Source organism: Salvelinus fontinalis, chromosome 27, assembly GCF_029448725.1.
Source record: "Salvelinus fontinalis isolate EN_2023a chromosome 27, ASM2944872v1, whole genome shotgun sequence".
Classification (NCBI taxonomy): Eukaryota; Metazoa; Chordata; class Actinopteri; order Salmoniformes; family Salmonidae; genus Salvelinus; species Salvelinus fontinalis.
In genome coordinates this window covers 16,679,599-16,696,285 of record NC_074691.1, presented here as the reverse complement: position 1 = coordinate 16,696,285, position 16,687 = coordinate 16,679,599, and the positions used below count along the sequence as shown (strand labels likewise).

General features: G+C 45.5%; 1 protein-coding gene across 6 annotated transcripts in view; it reads right to left on the bottom strand.

Annotated features, from left to right (window-relative positions):
• LOC129825169 (protein enabled homolog) overlaps nt 1–16,687 on the bottom strand; it is a 153,544-nt gene that overhangs the window by 14,017 nt on the left and 122,840 nt on the right. For 4 of the 6 annotated variants that reach the window (XM_055885044.1, XM_055885043.1, XM_055885042.1 and 1 more), the window contains 2 exons: nt 4,755–5,122; nt 67–828 (listed from right to left, as the gene is read on the bottom strand). In XM_055885044.1, coding sequence (XP_055741019.1) covers nt 67–828; nt 4,755–5,122 — 1,130 coding nt within the window. The remainder of the gene's footprint in view (nt 1–66; nt 829–4,754; nt 5,123–16,687) is intronic. The other 2 variants (XM_055885045.1, XM_055885046.1) reach the window with 2 other exon arrangements.

Here is a 16,687-nt window from a genome sequence, read left to right as displayed (position 1 = left end):
GGCACCCCATTAGTGGGTGAGCGGAGGTGGAGGTAGAGAGAGAGGCTGAGAGAGGTGAGGCCTTACCCTGCTGGGCCAGAGGGTCTGCAGGCTGAGAGGCCTCTGGAGCCACGGAGCAGGAGTCTCCCAGCACAGAGAGGTTTACAGAGAGGTCAGCAGAGGCAGGGGGAGCTGTGGAAGGAGAAGGGACAATAGCAGGCTGGGATGAGGGAGAGGACACAAGGGGAGCGATGTGGGAGACGACAGGCGACTGCTGGCAGGACGACGACAGGGACAGGGAGAGAGGGGGAAGCGGTGGAGGGGGAGGTGGGGTCGGAGGAGGAGGAGGAGGAGGCGGGGTGGGGTTGCTGCTATTGCCGATGGTGACAGGTGAAGGAGCGGGGAACATGGGGGGCCCGTTGGGAGAGGGAGAGGGGTGTTTCTGTGACAGGGGGCTGGGGGCCGGGATGGCGATGACGGTGCGAGGGCCAGTGGCCTTGCCCGGCGGGCTACTGATCATGACGGGGGGCGAGGGAGGCAGGGGGCTGAAGTTGGTTGCTGACCACACCACTGACTTGGAGGGGGTTGCCGGGGCTGGGGCAGGGGGCGTAGGAGGGACAGGCTGTCGCCTGGGGACTGTGGCGTAGTGGGGCAGGACCGGATGGAAGGCGGAGCCGAGTGAGGTGGCGAATCGGGAGGCAGAGTGACGTAGAGGCGGGGTGGGGGGTGTTGCAGAGGAGGGTGACGGGGTGGGCGGAGGGTAGTTGGGGGTGGTGGGAGACACAGACGTAGAGGAGGTCTTGGAGGAGTACTCTGGAGGCGGAGGAGTGTAGAGGGTACTTTCAAACGCTACACACATCAGATGGACAGGACAGGAGGGGAGAAGCAGCCACCGTGCAGCCACACAAGAGGGAAAGAACACAGAAGAGGAGAGAGAGAGAAAGGGGAAAACAGAAAGAATAGAGAAGGGGCAAATGAAGCAGGTAACTAGCAGACCTAAATCTCCTTTTTCTTGATTTCTTTATTCTTTCTCTGACATAAAATATGCTACTATTAGTACACGGGGTTAGACCAAACCAGAGGCAGACTCTAGAAACAATGTGTCATAATGTGTACACATGGATAGAGAAGCAGCAGAAAACCCTAGATCGTCGTTCTTTCAGGAGGGAGCACTTGGTGTGAGCCCCTCGGTGAGGGTAGGCTGATCTAGTCAGTCTCTGGTGGAACAGCACACACCAGATACAGTTACGCTCTCTCCATATCTCATCCAAAACGATCCTGTCCATACCAGGACTGGGCAAGCAGAAGAGTTGTATTCTATACATTTGGAAGTCAAGGCACCACAATTGAGAGATTTAACCAATTTGGACATGTTTGGTTTCAGTAACTGACTGATTGCACAGACTCTGGTATAAACTTATCCCAAGATAACAAAATGCTTCAATATTTGGGTGACTACACAGTTTCAATCACTTGCAATTCCCCATTACCTAGCTTTCTATCAGAATGATAGGTAGCCTAGCGGTTAAGAGTATTGGGCCAGTAACCGAAAGGTTGCTGGTTTGAATCCCCGAGCCGACGAGGTGAAAAATCAGTCGTCGTGCCCTTGAGCAAGGCACTTAACCTTCATTGCTCCTGTAAGACTAAATTACCAAAAAAATGCTACTATATATAAATGATTTCAAGCCAGAAACCTTTACTAAAGAAACTATTTTGAATTGACAAGGGGTTTGCATAAAGTCTTACTGAACCACACAGAAAAAAATCCCATAATAAAGTTTCTCATGGTGCTTTTTAGTCAATACTAGTCTGTAGTATCCCCTTATCTCTCAAGTACATAACCAGTGAGGAGAGGTGGGGGTAGTATCCCCTCATCTCTCATGTACATAACCAGTGAGGAGAGGTGGGGGTAGTATCGCTGGGTGGTCACGTTGCCAGAGTTTGACTGCATGCTCCAAATTATCCATGCTCTGTTTTGTTGTGGGGCCCCAGCCAGCGTAGCCCTAGAGCTAGCCTAGAGTTAGCCCTAGAGTTAGCCCTAAAGTTAGCCCTAGAGTTAGCCCTAGAGCAGGGGTGTCAAACTCATTCCACGGAGGGCCTAGTGTCTGCAGGTTTTTGGTTTTTCCTTTCAATAAAGCCCTAGACAACCAGGTGTGGGGAGTTCCTAACTAATTAGTGATGTTAATTCATCAATCAAGTACAAGGGAAGAGCGAAAACCCGCAGACACTCGGCCCTCCGTGGAATGAGTTTGACACCTGTGCCCTAGAGTTAGCCTAGAGTTAGCCCTAGAGTTAGCCCTAGAGTTAGCCCTAGAGTTAGCCTAGAGCTAGCCTAGAGCTAGCCTAGAGCTGAGGCCGCTCCCGCCATATGTTTACTGAGGGCTAATGCTGCTAATCCTTTGTGCCGGCCTCATTCTGCTCCATTGACCCTCAGTGGTAGGCTGCGCGTACGCGCACACCTTCGCCGTATGGGAAGCCTGAGCTGCACTAGGCACACCTCCACACACTACAGCATACAGACACACTCGTTCACATATACTCATGTGGTGAATACACACACACACACACACACACACACACACACACACACACACACACACACACACACACACACACACACACACACACACACACACACACACACACACACACACACACACACACACACACACACACACACACACACACACACACACATCACATACACATGAATACACGCACCAACATCACATCACAGACACATGAACACACACACCAACAGTCTTGCCCTACATTCCAAACCACTTCACTCTATGTCATGTCACTTTCTTACAGACCATGTCCTGATTGGCTGTTGAGTTGTTCTGAATGCTCATTGTGTTCAGATTCTGATACATCTCCACTAACTGGAAACATTGCTCATGTATGATTCTCCCACCCATCCCTCTATCATGCCTCTCCTCCTTCTGTTCCTCCAAACAGAAGACTAACTCTTCTCCCAATTTTTCCCTCCCCCCCACTCTCTCTGCCTCTCTCCCTCTTCTCATTTCTCCACTCCCCCTTCCCTCTTGTCCCATTTTTCCTCCCCCTCTCTGGGTGGTTAGTGGCCACAGGCAGGCCCCAGCTTTGCTCTGTGATCCCAGAGTAGTAACCCATAAAGACACACACACACACACACACACACACACACACACACACACACACACACACACACACACACACACACACACACACACACACACACACACACACACACACACACACACACACACACACACACCTCTCACTAAAGCCCAAAATGGACATACACACTAACTAGAGTGGCCTAAAGAAGAGAGAGACCAGTGGAGTGAGGGGCGGGCTTAAAACCACCACTTTCAGCAAGGATTTCTATCAGAGGACCGTTAGGAATGGCTGGATTAACGAGGTCGACACACAAGGAACTCCTTGTTGTTTCTAATGTGATAAGGCCTATAGCTAACATGAGACAGACTACAGAGTTACAGACACATCAAGAAGCTCATCCATAGATGCCCTACTAGCAGACCTCTCGTCCACAACACCGGGGTGGTTTGAGTGTTCAGTTAAAGGTCCAGCATGGATATTTACACACAGCATGACTTCCACAGACATCCAATGGTATACTAAACATACTAGGAATGGAGTTGGAAATCCAACCCAAAGTTTCTGCGAGGCTATGTACAGGGGCATGGGGGGAGTGTTTGTGTTCAGTAGGCCAATAGCACACATGTATGTTTCTCCTGCAGGAAAGACAACTAGAAGCATATGAAAAGTGCATTCGCACACTTCAAAAGCACCTCAAATGTTAACATGAATGGAACATGCAGTGCAACATTAATGATGGTGTTTGTCTTGTCATGTACTGTGGAAATTGTGTCGTGTACACATTTATTGTACAAAATGCCAGAGGAAAAATAAAATCTACTGGATACCATAATGCCTTAGACATGTTCATGGTAATGTTAATATGATGGCCCCTCCCCCTGGGCAGGCAGGCAGCATGTTAGACTTGTTGGTGTATTTTTAGCCTCTGACTAACATGGAGAATCTAGCCCAACTAATGTGATGAGTGTGGCACTGAACCATGCCAACCATGCCAACACTGACCCCCCTCTGGCTTAATATATAGCAGCAATGCCCATCTCTCATCTAACCAACCTCTAGAACCTGAGTCCCTCACCTGCCTATGCTTCGCTGGGCAGGCTGGCTAGGGTACCCTACCATCCACCAACACATACAGTAGACATAGCCATCCCTGGTCAAACAGAAGTAGGAAGAGAGGGGGGAGTGTGTGTGTGCGCGTGTTTGCCTGCTCGCTGAGAGAACACAAACACTCCCCCCATGCCCTAGGGCCACTCAAGCTGTTCCCCGTGCCCGTCCAACACACAGGCATATGGGCAGAGAGAGATGGGAGAGGAGCCTGGCTATAAGTCACATTAAGTAATGAGAGGCCAGGGATGGCTGAGTATAGTCAACGTCCGCTTCAGACTCCAGCTAAATGCCACGCTGGGATTTTACACCCAAGACGGCTCTTTGGAAGAACTACTGCTAAAGGAAGTGAGAGCTAAACCCACTCACCTGTTGGTGACTATTCTGATCTGTCATCTTGTTCGGTCCTGTGACTTCAGTGTCTATTGTATTACCTTGCTCTGTCCTGGACATCAGACATGTGCATATGTGTGTTGGTGTAGGTAAATGTTTAAGTATGTGCATGCATGTGTGTGAGTGTGTTTAAGGTGTGTGTAAGTGGTAAATAAAAAGCCTTGGCTGCTCACCGGCGTTGGAGATGCGTCTCCCTCTCTCCCAGTCCATCTGCTCGCTGTCCAACTGCTGCTCCTGCTGCGTCTCGTTCTCCATCCTCTCCCTCTCCTGCTTCTCTCTCTCCATCAGCTCCCTCTCTCTCTCCGCCCTCTCTCTCTCCAGCTGCTCTCTCTCCTTCTCCTGACGCTCGCGCTCCAGGCGATCCTGCTCAGTGCGCTCCCTCTCGGAGCGCTCCCGCTCTCGCTCCTGGCGCTCCCGGTCCTGGCGTTCGCGTTCTCGCTCCCTCTCCTGCATCTCACGCTCCAGCCGTTCCCTCTCCTGACGCTCACACTCCAGTCGCTCCCGCTCCACCTCCTTCAGCCGCTGCAGCTCCAGCAGCTGCCTGCCACGGGAAGAGAGGAGAGAAGAGGAGGTGAGGAGGAGAGAGAAGAGGAGGTGAGGAGGAGAGAGGAGACACCAGATGGGTGGGGAGAGAGGAGATAAGAGAGGGAGGAAGAGAACGGGCTTGATGAGGAGAGATGGGAAAGGAGCTCATATAGTGTAGAGGGAAAAGAGGGAGAGATGAAGAAAGGGAGGAGAAGAAGAACAGAGAGACCAAAGAGGAGAAAGAACAGAGTGGAGAAGATGAGCCGACGAGGCTTTGACCTGGTTTTCCACGCTGGCCTAACGCACCATGCAGACCCACAGGCAGTGCTGTCACTTGGACAGGCCTTCTTGTTATCATTATATAAGCTTGTTGTCATTATGTAATTACTGTACAAGACAAGCCGTTACGCAATCACAGCTATCTCTGCACGTTTCTGTTGTTAAACACAACAACATAGCTAGTCTGCTTCTGGCTACAGCCTCTCTTTCTGTACTGATAAGGAGAGAATCTGTATAAAATAATCATTTAAAAAGTCATCTGTATCCACCGTGTACTTATTGTCTGCATAACAATTACCAAGAACACTGTACGTAAACACATTCAATATCAGCTTGTTCAGTCCAACAAAACACATTGCTGCAGAGGTCTGATACGAACTCATGATTGGGAATAATGCATTTCTACAGGTAGAAACTGTCACGTTCCTGACCTGTTTTCTGTTGTTTTGTATGTGTGTGATGGTCAGGGCGTGAGTTTTGGGTGGGCAGTCTATGTTTTCTGTTTCTATGTTGGTTTTGGGTTGCCTGGTATGGCTCTTAATTAGAGGCAGGTGTTTTGCGTTTTCCTCTAATTGAGAGTCATATTAAGGTAGGGTGTTCTCACTGTTTGTTGGTGGGTGATTCTGTCACTGTGTCTGTTGCACCACACGGTACTGTCTCGTTCGTTCCTGTTTATGTGTTCCTCGTTTCATGTAAGTTCATAGTTTAGGTCTGTCTAGTTCGTTTTGTAAAATTATTCAAGTGTTCTTCGTGTGTTTAGTTTCGTCTTGTTAAATAGAGTTCATTATGTATTCACAACCCGCTGCGCCTTGGTCAACTCACTCACCGAAAGAGAGCCGTTACAGAAACACTGAGCTCCAAGAGTATTGGGACAGTGACACATTTGTTGTTGTTTTGGCTCTGTACTCCAGCACTTTTCAAATGATACAATGACTATGAAGTAAGTGCAGAATGTCAGCAATAATTTGAGGATATTGACATTCATATCAGGTGAACTGTTTAAAAATTACAGCACTTTTTGTGCATCCCCCCATGTTAGGAGACCAAAAGTATTGGGACAAATTCACTTCCATGATTGTTAAAGTAGTCAAAAGTTTATTATTTGGACCCACACTCCATCAAGCTTGTGACTCTACAAACTTGTTGGATGCATTTTCTGTTTGTTTTGGTTGTGTTTCTGATTATTTTGTGCCCAATAGAAATTAATGGTATGTTTATTTTGAGTCACTTTTATTGTAAATAAAAATATAAATGTTTCTAAACACGTCTACATTAATGTGGATGCTACCATGACTACAGAGAATCATGCTAACCTCCCCTGTTATTATAATGGTGAGAGGTTAGCATGTCTTGGGGGTATGATGTTTGTGCGTCTGTAACTTTCTCACTCATCATTATTCACGACTCATTCAGGACCATCCACATCAATGTAGAAGTTTTTAGAAACAAATTCTGTTCTTATTCACAATAAAAGTGACTCCAAAGTGACACAATACATGATTTACCATTCATTTCTATTGGCCACAAAATGATCTGAAACACAACCAAAACAAACAGCAAATGCATCCAACAAGTTTGTAGAGTCGCTATGTGCACAGGTCAGATCAGGGATATTGCCTCTGCGTATTGAAACAGGTCAGATCAAGGATATTGTCTCTGCGTATTGAAACAGGTCAGATCAGGGATATTGCCTCTGCGTATTGAAACAGGTCAGATCAGGGATATTGCCTCTGCGTATTGAAACAGGTCAGATCATGGATATTGTCTCTGCGTATTGAAACAGGTAAGATCAGGGATATTGCCTCTGCGTATTGAAACAGGTCAGATCAGGGATATTGCCTCTGCGTATTGAAACAGGTCAGATCAGGGATATTGCCTCTGTGTATTGAAACAGGTCAGATCAGGGATATTGCCTCTGCGTATTGAAACAGGTCAGATCAGGGATATTGCCTCTGCGTATTGAAACAGGTCAGATCAGGGATATTGCCTCTGCATATTGAAACAGGTCAGATCAGGGATATTGCCTCTGCATATTGAAACAGGTCAGATCAGGGATATTGCCTCTGCGTATTGAAACAGGTCAGATCAGGGATATTGCCTCTGCGTATTGAAACAGGTCAGATCAGGGATATTGCCTCTGCATATTGAAACAGGTCAGATCAGGGATATTGCCTCTGCATATTGAAACAGGTCAGATCAGGGATATTGCCTCTGCATATTGAAACAGGTAAGATCAGGGATATTGCCTCTGTGTATTGAAACAGGTCAGATCAGGGATATTGCCTCTGCGTATTGAAACAGGTCAGATCAGGGATATTGCCTCTGCGTATTGAAACAGGTAAGATCAGGGATATTGCCTCTGCATATTGAAACAGGTCAGATCAGGGATATTGCCTCTGCATATTGAAACAGGTAAGATCAGGGATATTGCCTCTGTGTATTGAAACAGGTCAGATCAGGGATATTGCCTCTGTGTATTGAAACAGGTCCGATCAGGGATATTGCCTCTGTGTATTGAAACAGGTCAGATCAGGGATATTGTCTCTGCGTATTGAAACAGGTCAGATCAGGGATATTGCCTCTGCATATTGAAACAGGTAAGATCAGGGATATTGCCTCTGTGTATTGAAACAGATCAGATCAGGGATATTGCCTCTGCGTATTGAAACAGGTAAGATCAGGGATATTGCCTCTGCGTATTGAAACAGGTAAGATCAGGGATATTGCCTCTGCGTATTGAAACAGGTAAGATCAGGGATATTGCCTCTGCATATTGAAACAGGTCAGATCAGGGATATTGCCTCTGCATATTGAAACAGGTAAGATCAGGGATATTGCCTCTGCATATTGAAACAGGTCAGATCAGGGATATTGCCTCTGTGTATTGAAACAGGTCAGATCAGGGATATTGTCTCTGCGTATTGAAACAGGTCAGATCAGGGATATTGTCTCTGCGTATTGAAACAGGTCAGATCAGGGATATTGTCTCTGCGTATTGAAACAGGTAAGATCAGGGATATTGTCTACATGATTGGTTACAATATATTGGTTATATTGTCTACATGGTTACTACATGATTCCATATGTGTTTTTTCATAGTTTTGATAGTTATTCTACAATGTAGAAATTAATAAAAATAAAGAAACTTATGTACTATTATGTATTGATTTTTTTAGCTTAAATTGTTTCACTCTTTATGCGATGCGTACTGCAGAGAACACCGGAAGAAGAATTATCACAGTGAATTATTGTAATGTTTGTTTATTTGTCAATTAATCCCATTAGGGATGGGTTGCCAACTGGAGATTTGACACGAAAATAAAATTGTATTCATTCCTTCAGTCACAAGCTTGATGTAATCATTGCATGCTAGGAATAGGAGACTAAAAACGTTTTACTACTTTAATACATAAGTGAATTTGTCCCAAAACTTTTGGTTCCTTAAAACAGGGAGACTGTGTACAAAAAGTGTTAAAATTTCTAAACGGTTCACCCGATATGACAATACCCTCAAATTAAAGCTGCACTTTAACCTCATCATCATTGTATCATTTGAAATCTAAAGTGCTGGAGTACAGAGCCAAAACAACAACAAATTTGTCACTGTCCCAATACTTTTGGAGCTCACTGTATCTCACCACTAGAGGGCAGCATTCTCCAATAAAAGGTGAGGCAGGCTAACCCCTGGCATAATCTACTGTAGCTAACCGTGTTGTAGTAGTCAGGCTCCAAACCATTTCACAGACTGTTCTCTCTCTCCCCATCTCTCTGCCATGTAGGCTGTGACTGATGTACCTGGCCATTCTTTGGGGCTTCATCTGCCTCAGCCAGGCCTCTGTCCAACATTACCCAGAATGTCATAATGATACTGGAGAACCCTATCAATCTCCTGTACATACAGACCGCTATAGCTCAGTGTTGAGGTGTGGAGAGGACAGACAGATGACGCAGATATCAGGAAGTGTGTGTAATGTCAATGATGTGGGGGCTGGGGGGGGGGCTGAGTTTGAAACATCTTGGATTTGGTCACAATTTGGATCATACACTGAGTGTATAAAACCTCAGTAACACCTTCCTAATATTGAGTTACACCGCCTTTTGCCCTCAGAATAGCCTCAATCCGTCAGGGTATGGACTCTACAAGGTGTTGAAAGCGTTCCACAGAGATGCTGGCTCACGTTGACACCAATGCTTCCCACAGTTAGCTGGATGTCCTTTGGGTGGTGGACCATTCTTTAAACACACGGGAAACTGTTGAGTGTGAAAAACCCAGCAGCGACGCAGTTCTTGACACAAACCGGTGCACCTGGCACCTACTACCATAACCCGTTCAATGGCACTTAAATCTTTTGTCTTGCCCGTTCACCCTCTGAATGACACACATACACAATTAATGTCTCAATTGTCTCAAGGCTTAAAAAGAGCAGGTGTTTTGTACACTCAGTGTACAGTATGTGCCAACCTGATACCCTTACCTGTCTTGACCAAATGTCAAGGAAAGAACTCCACTGGCATGACAAAATAGTCTGTGGTGCTTTATTTCTATTTATAAACTGGGTGGTTCGAGCCCTGAATGCTGATTGGCTGACAGCCATGGTATATCAGACAGTATACCACAGGTATGACAAAACATTTATTTTTACTGCTCTAATTACGTTGGTAACCAGTTTATAATAGCAATAAGGCACCTCGGGGGGTTGTGGTATATGGTCAATATACCACGGCTATGGGCTGTATCCAGACACTCTGCCATGCGTCATACATAAGAACAGCCCTTAGCCGTGGTATATTGGCCTTATACCACACCTCCTCGGGCCTTATTGCTTAAACGAATGGTACGCATGCCCTTTTCCCTCAGACAATTCTTCCCTCCCCTCTCTTCTTGCTGTAAACCAAACCCAGTTCTGGTTGAATCACCAGCTCAACGTGGGTCCTATCTGGTGTGACGTCACATCTCCCCCTCTCTCCCTCTGGCCTGGACCTAGCTACACACACACACTTGTTCCACAATGATGATGTCACAAACAGACACCCGCCCCCTCCCTCCAGGTACGCCCCCTGAATACTCTATCCCACCTGTCACCACCTGTTACCAGCCAGCTTGTCATTGAACCCCTCCTACACCTCTGGCTCTGCATCCCCTGGTAAGGCAACATCAAGTCTCCACACGCCCTTCAGAGAGGAACATGATGGGAACCAATCGCTTCCATGTCCATTATAGGCCTGGAGGAGAATGATGTCAGATCACCTGGGGTGTAAACAACCTACGATACACCTGTTTATGAAAAAAAAGCACTTCCTTTACCTTTTCCCATAAGTGCACTGTGTGAATGTGTGTGTGTGTGTCCCCTCCCCGCCCGCCTGCCCCTGAACTACTGCCTGCAGCACATTTTCCACCCAGAGAAACCCAGTAGAATAGGACTCATCTGTAGCTGAATCTGTTCTACACTATGTGCTGAGAGAAGCAGGGAGACCAGTCAGAGTGGAAGCTGGACATCAATAAACCATCAATGTGCCAACTCAGGGAATTGCAGGATCAATCAATCCAGAATGACTTAATGGACTCCAGTGACCTAAGGCAGGGGATTTAACGGAAGGCAAATCTCTCCTCTTTTCCTGGTGGAGCTCTAAAAAGCCTTGAAATGCCTTACATTGACTGAAATGATGAACCTTGACTAATATCACCAGTGACATATAATCCATCATTAACATACATAGTTTAAGAACCACATGAGAATGATTTGAATGTTACTTAAGACTAAAGCTTTAGCTAGTATTACAGGGACAGTATTACAGGCTGCGGCTCCAATCCATTCTGTAGGCTGGATTAGCCAGAGGAAGAGAGGAAGTCAGATTCAGCTGGTGGAGATCCTCTCTCTCCCAGGACCAGTGTGGAGGAGGCTGAGAAGGCTTTCACTCGCTGTCGCCTCAGCAAGGCTTCCCTCAGGCCTACCCCAGTACCACTGACCCCATTCTACATATTGACCAGTCTCACTCTACAAGGTTTCCCCATATGACACTGCACTGTTACCAAACCGTAGCTGTGCCCAGCAGGCTCCCAGAGGAAGGCCCAACTCCTCGCTCCTGGAGCACTTCATAATCACAGCCTCATTACAGTAAGAAAGGGAGTATTGAGAGCAGAGGACTACTTTTCCAGTTTAGTCCTCATCTCCCTCTCCCCTCCCTCCCTTAACCTCAACACCCTCCTCACTCACCTCCTCCCTCTCCCTCACTGAGTTAATTAAAAAGAGCAGGAGTGAGGAGTGTCCTAGTGTTCATTGGGCGCTGGGCCACTAGAGGGCTGGAGGCAGAGTATGAGGCTCAAAGGACCATTCCCAGGAGTTTCTCTAAAGGATAAAATCCCCTGATCACCACAGTGGTATAGTTACAGTAGAGAGTACAGCAGAGAGTCTACTGTATAATGTAGTGTATATCAGTGCTAAGATAAGGGGCGCTCTAGAGATTAGCATATACTCCACCCAGGGGCAGTCTGGGAGGGGTGGGGGCGGTAGCTCCACCAACTAGAAGATCGTCAAACTGTGACAGGAGTGCTGACAGGCTACTGGAGTCCACTGCACAAGCCTGTAAACACCACGATTAAAAAACATACCAGGGGCAGCAGTGATATCTAATATAAGAATGTCAGAGGTTACATTTGGCAGGATGCTGTTGAGAGCAACAGGAAGGGTTTATTACGCAACACCACTAGAAAGACAGACAGGGTTGGAGAAGGTCAGTGGGGGATAATGCAACTGACGTGCAATATCCCAATGACCCATCATATATGGGGAGTAGCTACACCATACAAAACAGAGGTCAACTTTATAGGAATAGCCTAATACCAGGGATAGTGTATGGTACATTTTAATGCTACACACTTAATAAAACAAGACTTGCTTCACCATAAAGGGACAACGTTTTACAAACATAGACATTTGATTAACTTGGGTTATAGTGACATGACATTCCATCTGTCCACAGCAATGGATCAGACTAATTCCCTACAGCGTATATTTATTTATTTTTATGTGCAATGCTATCTGACACGTACTGCATTCCCCGGCATATGAGATCATAACATTTCTACACAACACACTCGGAGAACAGTTCAAATAAGCACCAGGGTGAGGGAAGGGGTTAAAAGTGGGTTGGGAAAGAAAATAACCTAGGATGAATTACTGTTCAACTGTACAGTACGTCCCTGTGTGGGAATAATTGTGAAAATGTGAAATATAGTTTCAAACAAATAAAATAAGCACCAGGTCTCACCCTGTCTGTCAGGAGAGATGGAAGGAGAGAGGGAAGGAGAGGGGGAGTTAAGACGGAGAAGCTGAGACGGACGGACTGCCTGCCATTCGCCAAGCGATTAGTTTACATCCCGTGTAACTTTCAAGGGAGGGGCGTCATGTTGGAGCAATGTTCTCTTTGAGTTAAACATGGATATTCTGAAGCAGTAAGGTCATCCGCCTTCTCAGATGAGGGATCATAAAGAAAATGTCAGTTTGAGTACTAGTGTATACTGTACCCATTAGCTGAACGACCAAGTTCTTTACATTCCAATATAGAAGCTTTTTGGGATATGACAACTATATCTCTCAGACTGTTGAACAATACAATGTATCATCATAGTGGGCCAAAGTGGAGAATTAACAATACAATGTATCATCATAGTGGGCCAAAGTGGAGAATTAACAATACAATGTATCATCATAGTGGGCCAAAGTGGAGAATTAACAATACAATGTATCATCATAGTGGGCCAAAGTGGAGAATTAACAATATAATGTTTCATCATAGTGGGCCAAAGTGGAGAATTAACAATACAATGTATCATCATAGTGGGCCAAAGTGGAGAACTAACAATACAATGTATCATCATAGTGGGCCAAAGTGGAGAATTAACAATACAATGTATCATCATAGTGGGCCAAAGTGGAGAATTAACAATACAATGTATCATCATAGTGGGCCAAAGTGGAGAATTAACAATACAATGTATCATCATAGTGGGCCAAAGTGGAGAATTAACAATACAATGTATCATCATAGTGGGCAAAAGTGGAGAACTAACAATACAATGTATCATCATAGTGGGCCAAAGTGGAGAACTAACAATACAATGTATCATCATAGTGGGCCAAAGTGGAGAACTAACAATACAATGTATCATCATAGTGGGCCAAAGTGGAGAACTAACAATACAATGTATCATCATAGTGGGCCAAAGTGGAGAATTAACAATACAATGTATCATCATAGTGGGCCAAAGTGGAGAATTAACAATACAATGTATCATCATAGTGGGCCAAAGTGGAGAACTAACAATACAATGTATCATCATAGTGGGCCAAAGTGGAGAATTAACAATACAATGTATCATCATAGTGGGCCAAAGTGGAGAATTACCAATGCATCTCGGTCTGCTGAGAGAGAAGCAGCTCCCTGCAGGTCCTATTGAATAGAAGAATGGAACCAGATGAGAAATGATCAAAGGATGCCTCACCTCATGTCAACACACAAACACAGAATTTCCCTCACTTTCTCACAGGAGACCAACATACACAACGAGCCGAGTGGAAAAAGGCTGGATTTGTCTCGGACTTTGCCTCTCTCCCACTTAAGGGAATGAAGGCTTCAAAGATGTGAAAAACCTTGCTGATCCATTTACTGGCGTCTCAGTTCCTGACATGCGTTGCCTGGGGAACGGTTGCTAAGGGAGTGTAGGCGGGACACGGCCTGAATCCGAACGTTTTCCAACAACTTACTACTATTGACTCAACAACAAAAAGAAGCTTGGGCTCTATTTTACAAGAAAAAAATAAATCACTTGAATCTGTTTGACAAATTACTTATTTAGACAGTAGGAAAGCAGTCAGAACTGTGTGCGGGGGGGGGGGGGGGACCTGCGCGGGAGGGGGAGGGGGGACCTGTTAGGCTGTTAGTTAGGCTGTTAGTTACAGAACATCCTTTTCACAAGCAGATGTTAGGCAACGTGGTATACAGTTACAGAACATCCTTTTCACAAACAGATGTTAGGCAACATGGTATACAGTTACAGAACATCCTTTTCACAAGCAGATGTTAGGCAACATGGTATACAGTTACAGAACATCCTTTTCACAAACAGATGTTAGGCAACATGGTATACAGTTACAGAACATCCTTTTCACAAACAGATGTTAGGCAACATGGTATACAGTTACAGAACATCCTTTTCACAAACAGATGTTAGGCAATATGGTATACAGTTACAGAACATCCTTTTCACAAGCAGATGTTAGGCAACATGGTATACAGTTATAGAACATCCTTTTCACAAACAGATGTTAGGCAATATGGTATACAGTTACAGAACATCCTTTTCACAAACAGATGTTAGGCAATATGGTATACAGTTACAGAACATCCTTTTCACAAGCAGATGTTAGGCAACATGGTATACAGTTATAGAACATCCTTTTCACAAACAGATGTTAGGCAACATAGTATACAGTTATAGAACATCCTTTTCACAAACAGAGAAAATTCTGCATTGACGAGTAAGCGTCTTTGGAGTGGTATGAGAACAAATTGCAATCAGTCCAAGCTTTTGGGTGTAGCAATAGTGTGATGCTGTTATCCTTGATTCCGACAGCCAAGGAAAGCAAAGCTGCAGAATCACAAAGCCTGGAAAGCCAACAGTCCAGTCAGTCAGAGCAGCTTTCCTCATTGGCTCAGAGGCCTGAACAGTTTTGTCTGTGTGGACTGATGCCCAGTTAGTCCATATGGAGCTACTCTATAAAGGACTCAGTCGAAATCTACAGCTCACAGTCACTACCACGTGTCCCCTAGCCAAGTGCAGGGGACCAGATCAGAACACTAGTCAAGGAGGGGAATTCGTTTTTGTCCAACAGCAACCCTGTGTGTGTTGGACACTAACAGAACACAAATACATGCACTGTGTACAAAACATTAGGAACATGGACTGACCAGGTGAATCCAGGTGAAAGCTATGATCCCTTATTGATGTCACTTGTTATATCCACTTTAAATCAGTGTAGATGAAGGGGAGGAGACAGGTTAAAGAATGATTTTTAATTAAGCTTGGAGACAATTGAGACATGAATTGAGTGTGTGGGCCATTCATAGGGTGACTGGGCAAGAGTAAATATTTACAGTGTATTCGGAAAGTATTCAGACCCCTTGACTTTTACATTTTGTTACGTTCCAGCCTTATTCTAAAAATATATATTTAAAAAATTCCCCTCATCAATCTACACACAATACCCCATAATGACAAATCGAAAACAGGTTTAGACATTTTTGCAAATGTAGTAAAAAGAAAAAACAGAAATACCTTATTTACATAAGTATTCAGACGCTTTGTTATGGGACGTGAAATTGAGCTCAGGTGCATCCTGTTTCCATTCAATTAATTGGACATGATTTGGAAAGGCACACACCTGTCTATATAAGGTCCCACAGTTGACAGTTCATGTAAGAGCAAAAACCAAGCCATGAGGTCGAAGGAATTTTCTGTAGGGCTTCGAGACAGGACTGTGTCGAGGCAGAGATCTGGGGAAGGGTACCAAACAAATGTCTGCAGCATTGAAGGTCCCCAAGAACACAGTGGCCTCCATCATTCATAAATGAAAGAAGTTTGGAACCACCAAGACTCTTCCTAGAGCTGGCCGCCTGGCCAAACTGAGCAATCGAGGGAGAAAGGCCTTGGTCAGGGAGATGACCAAGAACCCGATAGTCACTCTGACAGAGCTCCAGAGTTCCTCTGTGGAGATGTGAGAACCTTCCAGAAGGACGGCCATCTCTGCAGCACTCCACCAATCAGGCTTTTATGGTAGAGTGGCCAGACTGAAGCCACTTCTCTGTAAAAGGCACATGACAGCCCACTTGGAGTTTGCCAAAAGGCACCCAAATAACTCTCAGACCATAAGAAACAAGATTCTCTGGTCTGATGAAACCAAGTTTGAATTATTTGGCCTTAATGCCAAGCATCACATCTAGAGGAAACCTGGCACCAACCCTATGGTGAAGCATGGTGGTGGCAGCATCATGCTGTGGGGATGTTTTTCAGCAGCAGGGACTGGGAGACTAGTCAGGATCGAGGGAAAGATGAACGGAGCAAAGTACAGATAGATCCTTGATGAAAACCTGCTCCAGAGTGCTCAGGACCTCCGACTGGGACGAAGGTTCACCTTCCAACAGGACAACAACCCTAAGCACACAGCCAAGACAACTCAGGAGTGGCTTTGGGACAAGCCTCTGAATGACCTTGAGTGGCCCAGCCAGAGACCAGACTTGAACC